The 11052-nt window shown below is 50.4% G+C and overlaps 2 protein-coding genes across 2 annotated transcripts; both read right to left on the bottom strand.

Moving 5' to 3' along the window:
- Positions 1-2136: 2136 nt before the first annotated feature.
- Positions 2137-3571, bottom strand: LOC109779900 (putative serpin-Z8). Its single transcript, XM_020338507.2, has 2 exons — positions 2832-3571; positions 2137-2748 (listed from the first exon to the last, which is right to left on the bottom strand). Exons 1-2 carry the CDS (start codon positions 3535-3537, stop codon positions 2234-2236), a joined length of 1221 nt encoding a protein of 406 aa, XP_020194096.1. The 5' UTR covers positions 3538-3571; the 3' UTR covers positions 2137-2233.
- Positions 3572-6936: 3365 nt separating this feature from the next.
- On the bottom strand, positions 6937-9260 carry LOC109779898 (GDSL esterase/lipase At4g10955-like). The gene has a single exon (XM_045229202.2). The coding sequence runs from the start codon at positions 8506-8508 to the stop codon at positions 7489-7491; it is 1020 nt and encodes a 339-aa protein (XP_045085137.1). The 5' UTR covers positions 8509-9260; the 3' UTR covers positions 6937-7488.
- Between the last annotated feature and the right edge of the window lie 1792 nt (positions 9261-11052).

Below are 11052 nucleotides of genomic sequence, written 5' to 3'. Positions count from 1 at the left end.
TATTCCTACTGTAGAATCCGATATGGGCCGCCGCTTTTCAATCCGACGGACGAGACTGGGGCAAAGGTAGCGATTTTGTAGCCTAGCTACCTTTGCCATGGCAAGTCAGCCAATCTGAAGCGTACGTGACTTAAAACCAGAAACCGACTAGTTTGACAATTTCTCAGCCTGGGTACAAGGTCTAAAAACCAAAAAGACGAATTTGCTAATTAACATTGATGCAAAAAGCCGCTCCAAAAGAACAACAATAAAGCAGACGGATTGACGTTGATTAAAGTAAAACTCCAAGAAGATAGTATATTATTAGAATGTCCTCGTGCTACTAAAGAATTCGTTTTCGTTGCGCAGGAATCGTTTTTATACTTCATGCATTATTATTATTTTGAACGGTCACCGGAGGGGAGGGGAGGGAATCCACACCTGAATATATTGCTCAAAAAGCTATCAAAGCCAAGAGTCACCCCTTAAGTTTTGGCTGATTCGGTTTACAAGGCAAACTCGATCAAACACTTAAACAAGTTGACCCTGTTTATGAGGAAAACCGGACGAAAACCATATAACTAAGAAGATTACACGAGATGAGAAAAAAAAAGGACGCCCAGGACAAGGCCCGACCTAGCTATCAGATCGAAGGATGAACAACATAGGAGGCACAAGTAGAAGTGGGGTGTCGTCGAAGGATCACAATACCAAGACTAAGCAAGCAACCTAACGCACCGCATCGGCGTGCATACCGAACCTCACGACACAACTCAGGAGCAACCACAACAATTGAGTGACAACACGAACCTTGACTGGGAGCTCCGCCATGAGAATTCGAAACGATTAGCAAGTTGGGGAGGCATTTTGCGTCGTCGAAGAGGAAAGATGAACCAGAACAACACCAAGAGCACTAAGCTCACCGCAACACAATGGACACCAAGGGAGGTACTTGAACATGCACAGCAACATGGCCGACACCAGGGAACACCACCGAAGATGAACACATAGGAAGCAGGACAACAGCAACACAAACTACCATCGACCCCAACCGGTCGCACCACCACCACCAACATTCCGACAGCAAGCAACACCCACACAACAACCATGTTGACCCCAAAGATGATGCTTTCAAGAAGGGCCGCGACGCTGGTTGCGCCGCCAACATCCGTACAGGAGGACCTGTACGGGGTTTCCCCCGGGGTCTCGATGAGGAGGGTGCAAACAACAAAAACAACGACAGGCATCGCCGCCACCGGCTCCAGTTGTAGCAAGGCTTTCACCCAAGTTGTTGATCTGACACACTCCCGAAGACCGGTTGAGTGAGGTGTGAGCTGATCTGCACCACCACAAGTGACCATGACCGCCCCGTCGCAGGCCATGGTCAGATTCATACCACCACAGGCCGGATCGAAGCGAATCCAACCTGCCCAAGGCGCACGCAGCCATATCAGATCTGGGAGGGAGTAGTGCCGCTAAACACACCACCGGCAGGACCCCCTACACCACGTAGAGGCCATTTCCCCGGGGAGACTAGCAGCTCAAACCAGCACCGCACTGGCCGGAGCACACTACAAACCTCGACAGAAAAGGACGTTGGCCTGGCCGAGCAGGCCGCCTTCGGCCAGGCAGGGCGGGAGCAGAGCCGCCACCAAGAGCCCCCGCTGCGCCCACCACACGCTAGATCCGGGCAGGGCGGCCCTGGATCCGTGCCCTGCCAAGCCCTCACGCAAGACGCGTCGAGGACCATCGTCGTGGCCGCCGCACCATATCGGCCACACCCGCGCCACCACGAGATGGGGAAGCCCCGCAAACCGCCGTCCATGCAATGGGCTTCGCCCGGCCATGTCATTCGTCGGTGGCGAGGGGAGAGGGCAGGGAGGAAGGGAGGCCGGAGGCGGGATTTGGGGCTTCCGCCCATGTGGCCCCTAGAGGAGCGACGCGGTGGGCCGGGGGGGGGGGGGGGGGGGGGGGGGGGGCTATCTGAGGGAAAACTACATGCATTAGAATTCTCAAAGGACACACGAAAGTTTTTCTTCTATTTGGTATGTCCGCATATTATACGGAAAACGACAATGTAACATATAGTGGAATTAAACGGTTCAAAGTTCCTCCGAAAGTACATTCACATCATCACACAGAAAACATAACATGAAACTACATCATTATTATTATGACAACTGGGATCCAAATCAAAACAAAATCATCATTCGCAAAAACTAAAATCAAAACAAAGTCATAAGCATGGGATGACCTAGTCCTCATTAGAAGGGTCGACAACGTGTCCCGCAAAGACAACTATGCCGGTCGCCTCCTCCACTATAAAGTACGCAAACGGATGATCAGCTACGAAATCCACCGGAGGAGGTGGCGATGGCGGCATTGCACAACATCCAGCTCCGATATGCATCAATGTGGAGGCTGCAGCTTCGGTGCCTTCCTCGTTTACCTCGATGACCGCCTTGTGGATGACGTCACTCAGGACCAATGGCAAGCCGGATTCATCACCTTCGACCATGTCAGACAGGTCGGCTTGGTCGCTGAAAGGCAACTGAAGCCCAAGCTTCTTGAGAACGGTGACGAGGCTGTTGTGGAAGGACAGCTTGAACTTGGGCACCCGGAACTTCCTAACGTCGATCTTCTCCTCGGACAGGTGCTTGTGCAGGAAGCCAGGTTGAGATGCTATCGCGTCGACCAGGCTCGGCAAGCCGTCGAAGGCATCAGGAAGGAAGATGCACATAGAAAACTGTGTACGATCGGCGCACCACCCTGTCAACAGGTTAGCAAGACGTAATGCATTAGTGTGCCCCGCGAGTGAAAGCATCGAGACTGTGAATGGGCAAACGGATTACCATGCGCTTGAGTCATTTGGTACCGGAGTTTGAGCACCTTGAACCCTTCGTGCACGGCGATGAACTGGGAACTCCAGCTCTTCATGAATGGCACTTCGACGGTGCGGCCGTCGAGCCGGTGGAAGGGTTTGTTGGCGGTGTCCTCCTTGTCGAAGGGCTTCTCCCACTTGCCCTTGAAGTACATGGCGTTGCCGAGCACGACGCGGGTGAGCGGCGTTATGGATCGGGGGCCAAGGACGGAGCCGATCAGGTTGCTCGTGACCTGCGCGACCCACGCGTTGATCTGGCCCCGTGCCGCCTCCGGGTCGTTGCGGAAGTCGACGGTGCTGGCATCGGCCTTGTACGTGCTCACGGCGGCGTGGCGGTAGGCCGGCTTCAGCGGGCACGCGAGGTCGGTCCACACGCCATGCGCGAACGCGACGCGCGGCCCGCCGGACTCGGAGTGGTCCTTGAGCGCGTCCTCCGCCACGCGCGAGAGGAACTCGTCGAGCGCGGCGCGAGACGGCGCGCCGAGGACGCCCAGGATCTCGTCAAGGGTGGCGCCCCGCGCGCCGGCGGCCAGGAGCGCGAGCGCCGCGTAGATGGACAGCGGCGAGAGCACCAGGTTGCTGTCCGCGTTGTCGTCGGCGAGGCGACTCGCGAGCCTGGCAGCGAGCGCCGCCTGGCCGCCGGAGCAGGACTGCGCTGTGTCCCTCGTCGCTTCCATCGCTTGCTTTCGGGATGGAGACAAAATTCTTCTCCTCGATGCACGCTAACAAGAATCGGCTCTATTTATGCTCGGTGATTGCTAGGCATATACACGTGACAAGTTTCAATTCTCCAACCGAAAGGTAAAAATCTGAGACAAAAAGGAAACAACTCATCCCAAAATAAAAAGATCCTAAAAATCATTTGCTTCCTTTTTATCAATGGAAAGCATGCCAATTTTCTAATTAATGATGAGATTCTGTGACGCATACTACGTTTTTTCGATAATTTTTTCTACTTTCTTAAGTTTATTTTTCAACTGTTATATTGTCAATTGTCTAGGTTGTCTCAGCTTAGGAAAGCTCAAATCTAAATGATATGTCTGCACATTCCTCAAAGAAATTATTTGCTGACCCTAAAAAATCATTTGCTTCCTTTTTTTTCAATGGAAAAGCATGCCAACAAGTGTGCCGGCTGAGCACGGCCAATGCATAGCCTCATGTTGATGCCCCATATGCCATGTAGGATCGGATGTCAAAGAAAGTAGGTTTGGATAGGGAAGTGGGTTCCTCTGGAAGAGGCGGGTGCTTGGAAAGAAAAAATGTGATCCGACGTAAAAAGCTGAAAATGTTGAACTGAAGAGTAGAGATGCATATGTAAAAAAAATTATTTTCTATTTCTTGATGATGTCCACTAGTAGTAGCTTGCGTTGGGGAGAAAAAAATTAATGTAGCTAGTTGCCTCAAGCTACTTTTTGTTATGGGGCATCTGTATCCATATGCTACCATTGTACATGCCACGAACGCGCAACCAGTCACGTCGCAAGCATTCGGTCTACAGGTCTTATGTCTATCCCACGTCCTCCTGCGTCCAGTTTTTTCCCTTATCTTCCTGATCGCCCCTTTTCCCCGGCTAGCACCACCGGCCAGTGGGCTCGCGCCTAGCCGCGCGCCCATCGCGCCCGCTGCTAAGCAGCACAAAAACCCAATCCCACTGCCTTTTTGCTGCAACCTCGTCGCCATGGCCGCGCCCGTCGCCATCGCAGCGCCCTCGTGCTGCTCATGTCCCATGGCCACGCGTGTTGGGGCGTGGAAGATGCGGCGGGGGCAGACCTCAGGGACGACACAATGATCACCGGCGGCGTTGTGTTGAGAGAAGGCCGGGCCGACGAGGCTGGCGGGGAGGAACTGTGTTTCCGACGTGCTGCAACCGGCGATGGTGGAAGCTACCACCGGCAACTTTTTTGCTGCAATCATTCATAATTAGCACGAACCCGCGATGGCAATGGTGCGCTTTTTGCTGCAACCATCGTCTATTTTTGCTACCATCGAAGATTTTTTTGCTACATCCATTACGACATAGCTGGCGACCCCCGACAACGAGACAATGGTTTTTGTTTCAACCACGTCTTGATTTTGCTACTACCGGGCAACATTTTCGCTACATCCTGTGTACACGGATGGCGCCTCGCCGGCCATCGAGGATGGCAACCAAATATGCTACAATCGGGGGGTGCCCATGAAGTGTGACCGGAGTAGGTGGTGCTGCGTTTGCTGCAACCGGCAACGAGAAAGCTACCACAGGGGACCAGATGTGATGCAACCAGCAACGGTGAAGTATGGTCGTCGACGACGGCGCCGTGTTTTGCTACAACTGGTACCACCAGTGATGTGCTGGAACTGGCGCCGGCGATGATGAAGTATGGCCGTCAACGACGATGATGTGATTTGCTGCAACAGGTACCACCAGCGATGTGCTGCAATTGGCGCCGGCGCTGGCGGAGCCGCAATTACTGAGGAATGCTTCGACCAGTGGTCAATTTTGCTGGAACCGGCAGTGCGGTAGCAGCATAGGGGCAGGCCCACGTGGGCACCAACAATGCAGTAGTGAGCGGCCCGACAAGCTATGCCGCTGCGCGCAGGAGCTTCAATCGAGAGACTGCATGGGAGGCGACAGAAATAAGCATGCGCGCGCGCGGGGGGGGGGGGGGGGGGGGGGGGGGGAAGACGACATGTGCAGGGTGCAGGCTGAGGCGAATCGTACGGCTGCTAGCGCATACATCATGTGACTGCGATTTGACCAGCCCAAATTTGGGTCAGCGTAGAGTGCTGCCCTTCCCAATAAGAGATTCTCTGACGCAAACTATGTTTTTTTCTATACCTAATAAAAAGCTTCTCGCGGTATGTCACGCAAATTGCCCCCATATTTGCAAAATATTACCCACCAATGCCACCTATAAATGATTAAAAAATGGTTCACACAGGGAAATGCCCCTTCTGTGCCGCCCCATACAATAGGGACCTCCTCTACTGTGCTCTGTGCGCTGGGTGAAAGCGCAACCGCCTGTTTGGGCCGGCCCATGTCTGGGTGGTCTGTTTTTCAATTTCTGTTTTATTTTTATATTCTTTTCCCTTTTCATTTTTTTACTTTAAATATTTTGGGAGTTCAAAAAGGTTTAAAATGAGAATTTTTAAATAAATATTTAACAAACATAAAATGTTTGTCTATTAAAAAAATCATGCTTTTATAAAAAATGTTTGCTTATTCAAACAATGTTCGAAATTAAAAAAAAATGTTCGGGAAATTAAAAAATGCTCGTGATTTTTAAAAAGTTCATGTATTAAAAAATGTTAATGAAATTGTACAAAATCTTTCAAATTCAAAAAATGTTCATGAATGGAAAAATATCCTAAAAATTCAAAAACTCTTTGTGACTTACAAAATAGTTTATTTATTCATAAACTGTTTGTTGATTCAAAAAAATTGCGTTAAATCAAAAAAGTTCATGAATTTCAAAAATTGTTCTACCAATTTTCAGAACAATGTTTGTCCATTCTAGAAATGTTCGCAAATTCAATAAAATTGTTAAAACAATGTTTGCAAATACTATAAATTGTTCATGAATTCAAAAAATGTACTTGATTTTTGAAAATTTGTAAAAGTATTCATGCTATCAAATATGTTTCCAAGTTTAAAAAATGTTCATGATTTGAAGAAATTGAGAGTGATAGTATATCTCGGTGATGCAACAAAATGTGATCATGGCCATTGAAGATTTTTTTTCTCCCGCTGCAACACACGGGCCCTATTGTTAGTCGATTTTTAGAGGACTTACATCAATCCTAAGAAATTCTCCCGTGTAACATTGGAATTTCTAAGGATTGTTTTGCATCCACATCCACTCAAATCTCTATAAAGTTTATCTATTTCAGTTGTTGTATGTCAAACACTTATTTCCAATAATTTATTTAGTTTTCTAATCATAGGATTCAAAGTACATAATACTTCCTCCATCCCAAAATAAGCAACTTTGTACGAAATCAGCAACACAAATTTTAGGATTGGAGAAGTATATACAGGAAGCTGACGCCCGCTTCGCCGCGCCAATTGTTGTTGTCGGGTCTATTGTGTAGTTTTTTTATTTAATCATTTCATTACCATTTGTTTATCATAGTACAAATGCAGATGCTCATACAACAAACACATACAATCATCCTATAAAAGCACGTACGCACACCCTATCCCGATGAGCATCTCCGAGAGACTGAGTCGGTACATCATCTTGAGATTGACGAAGTAGCCGCGGACGCCTTCATAGTCTACAGGAATGTCTCCTCTAACTCAACGCACATCGTCGACAGGAATGTCTCCTCTAACCATGTGGCCCCCCTTGTTGATTGTCATTTGCAATTGTTGGATGGACAAAATCGGTACAGCACCCCCACGGCCTCTATCAAACCAACGCATCCAGTGGACGCATCCCCTCATGGGATATATACGTGGAAATCATCATAATAAAGCGACTGTTGATTGTCATTTGCAATTGTTCTAGCACAAATTTTACAACTCACTATAGCTAAATTGGTACGTAGGAATTTAGTATAACTATTTTCTCGTGATTTTACAAGAAAACGTTCCGATGATAAACTGCACTTGACAGCTTGCCGGCATATATAGAACTAGAAGTAGTTTATGCTTGAGGTACAGGGTAGCTATAACGCGTGCCGGCGCCCAAGCCGAGCTCGCCACTCGGTTTCCACCACTGCTGGAGCCCGTGCGCATCGAGGCTGGTTTGCGCGGTCTTCCACAGCATCGCCGATGGCAGGAGATGCGGCCGCTCCTTGTCCTTGCCAAGCAGGCTCCAGAGCATGTCACGGTACGACAGTGTCATGGACTTGCTTCCAACACAGCGAAAGCGGTCCATGAACTGCTGCCGCAGCTCGAAGTAGTCGATGAAGCCCTGGCAGATCCAGTCCTTCTCGTGCAGGTACAGATTCGGCACCCATGGGGAAAACCGGTCGAACAGCTTGTCCATGCGCTCCCTGTGGCAACCCGAGACCGTCGCCGCACCGGCCTTGAAGAAGTAACTCGTGAAGTGCAGGTGCCTCTTGGCCACGTCCTGCGCGTTCAGCAAGTTCATGGCCGCTGTCAGCGACACCTGCGGCGGGTTGAAGAGGAAGGTCGGGAGGTTCAGCTCCCGCCTCTCCATCATGTCCCGCCCCACGTCCAGTGCCAGCGATGCGCCGAGGGAGTGCCCGGCGAGCCAGACATCGGCGCTTCCTAGGCCGGCTTCGTCATCCATAAGTTTGTCGACCGCCCCGCACGCCAGCTTGGAGCGCGTGCGTTTCTTCAGTTTGTTGGTCAGTATTTTGAAGTCAAGGTAGAGGTCTTGTGTCGCCACCGACCACTCGCGGTGCTTACACATGGTGCCCCTGAAGGCGACGACATACCGTGGAGCACGCGGGTGGGGGGGTGCGCGGGGGCAGGGCACGTACTTGAAGATGGCACCATAGATGGTTTCGAAGATGGGGGACTTCTGCTCTCTGAGTTCATTCTCGAGGTGGAAGCCAAAGCTCTCCCACCACGCCGGCGCGAGCTCCTCCGTCCTGTCCATCGTCGCTCTGTCGCTCTCGAGGACGTAAGCAGCTTTGACCATGCAGGCGACGATGCAGCGGCGGTGCTCCTCGTTGCCCCTGTGACATTGATACATAGAGAAATGAGCCTACATATGACTGGCGCGGCCACATATACATATAGTACATACTCAAGAGCTTGCGCCACGCATACTACCCTTCCCTGGTCTATCGCCCCTGCGCATTTTGTGCCAAATTTTGATCATTGATTAACTAAAAATGTTAATGCATATTACGAAAATTATAACGTTGGATTCATATTTCGGCATAGATTTTGATAATATTACCTTTGTTATATATAACCTATATTTTATTAGTTAAAATAATGGTCAAAACGTGACCGAGGCGACTAATAAATCAGGATTGAGGTAGTAGAACATACCGGTCAATCCCGTTGAGGTCCGTGATATGCTTCAGCCCATGGACATCGAAGCGGTCGACGCTGTCAGCGGTGTTTGAACCCATCGGCCAATATGATGCTAGCTAAAGGTCTAGAGGTGGCAGAAGCAAGCCTTGCTATGATCTGATCCACACCACCGGAACTCGAGCTTCTTCTTTTCTTTCGGTCGGACAGGAGCTAGCTAGCTAGTACTGAGCGCCATTGGCTTTGCTTGTGCTTACTTTGCAGCGAACACCTACTTATATAGAAGTAGCCTGCAGCTGCTACTGTCCACTCATTATTCTTCGTGGAAAAAAGGAAGAAGCGCAGCATGACTGAACTCGTAACTGACCCAGTCACACTCACCTGCTCGTGCGTGGATAAACGATAAGTCATGGGAGTGTACAATACGTACATATTTTTCTTTAAACGCAGTCCAGACGCAGATGTGTATATACACTCGCCCCTATAATACACATACGACGTCCAGTCAAATGCTCGCGTTGATTGGTTCCACTTTCTCTCTGACGTTGCCGTGCACACATGCACCCCCGTGACCAGATTGACGTCAAGCGTTCGATGCCCCTGATCGAATTGCCCGCACACTCTCCGAGAGGTCCGGGAATGTATCTGGTGCACCGGGGCAATTGGTGCTACCGGTGCACCGACCCCATGTTGCACACTCAAAAATGTTCGAAAAATTCTGTAAAAAACTTAGGTCTACCCACACGGGTGGGAAGATCTAAGAATGGAACCTTTAAATATGTGGTTGAGGGCTCTAAGGAAAGGTTGGAGGTGGAAAGGACAGGGACTGTCAAAGAAGGCTAGGGAGGTTTTGGTTAAATCCTCGCTTCAAGCCTCACCGACTCACACCATGAGCTGTTTCCAGTTGACCAAGAAAACGTGCCGGCACCTGACATCTATCTCGTCGAAATTCTGGTGGGGAACAATCAATGGTGAGAGGAAGGTACATTGGATCTCGTGGGACAAGATGTGTATGTCGAAGAAGGAAGGTGGCCTGGGGTTTAGGGACCCGGAGGCTTTTAACCAAGCCATGTTGGCCAAGCAAGCGTGGCGTCTGCATCAATACCCATCCTCCTTGTGTGCTCGTGTCTTGAAGGCCAGGTACTACCCGCATTGCTCTGTTCTGAATGCCACTTGCCCAGCAGCAGGCTCTTTCACTTTTCAGAAGCATCTTGCATGGGCGTGATCTTTTGCGGGAGGGATCTATTTGGCGGATTGGGGATGGGTCCTCTTTCAATATTCATCATAGTAACTGGATACCGAGGGCTGGACACATGCGGCCACTGGGCCAGCGGTATGTTTAGGGAGTCACCAAGGTTGCAGACTTATTGACTCCAGATGGATCTTCATGGGATGATGCAAAGGTGACTGATATGTTTTCTGCAGATGATGCTCACGACATTAGGCAGATTGCCGTTGGGGGTCCGGGGACTGAGGATTACTTGGCTTGGAACTTCACTCGCAATGGTATCTTCACTGTCCGCTCGGCGTATCACCTGTGTATGGAAAAGAAGAAACGTCAGTTAGGTCAGCCGGAAGGATCTAGTTCAGTTGTGAAGCATAAAGGTTTTATGGCCTTGTGGGATACCTCTGCTCCTGGCAAAGCAAAGATACATACCTGGCGCTTGATTCGGAATGGCTTGGCTGTGGGCGCTGAGCTTCACCGTCGCAGGATCAAGGCTGGAGTTTTCTGCCCGGTGTGTGGCCGGGAGGAGTCTTTGGTTCACCGGTTCTGGGGCTGCTACCATTCCATCCAGTTCTGGAAGCTGCTGCGGTCTGCTATGGGTGTTGCGGCGGCCTCCCCGCCAGGTCATGTGAACTCCCAGCGTGCGTTGGCTGACTGGCTGATTTCATGGTTTGCTTCGGCAAGTGAAGAGGAGAGGGAGGTTTTGATTCATGCCACCTATGGCTTGTGGTTGGCTCGGAATGAAGCGCGTGATGGCAAGAAGATTGTGCCCCCCCAGGATGTGCTGGAAAGGGTCGCTTCGGCCATGCCGTCGTGGAGAGAAGCTCATGCTGCCCCTGCTAGGCAGTCGACGGCAAGGTCGGTGCAGCGGTGGGAAGCTCCAGAAGACGGATGGATCAAGGCCAATGCTGATGGTGCCTTCGAGAAACAACAGAACAAGGGCGGTGGTGGGACTATCCTACGTGACCACAATGGCGGCTATGTGGCTTCGGCCTGTTTCTTCTTCCCACAATGTGCTGATCCCGAACGTGC

The sequence above is a fragment of the Aegilops tauschii genome, chromosome 5 (genome assembly GCF_002575655.3).
Source record: "Aegilops tauschii subsp. strangulata cultivar AL8/78 chromosome 5, Aet v6.0, whole genome shotgun sequence".
NCBI lineage: Eukaryota > Viridiplantae > Streptophyta > Magnoliopsida > Poales > Poaceae > Aegilops > Aegilops tauschii.
The sequence above is the reverse complement of the archived record's forward strand: the minus strand, read 5'-3'. Positions and strand labels throughout refer to the sequence as shown.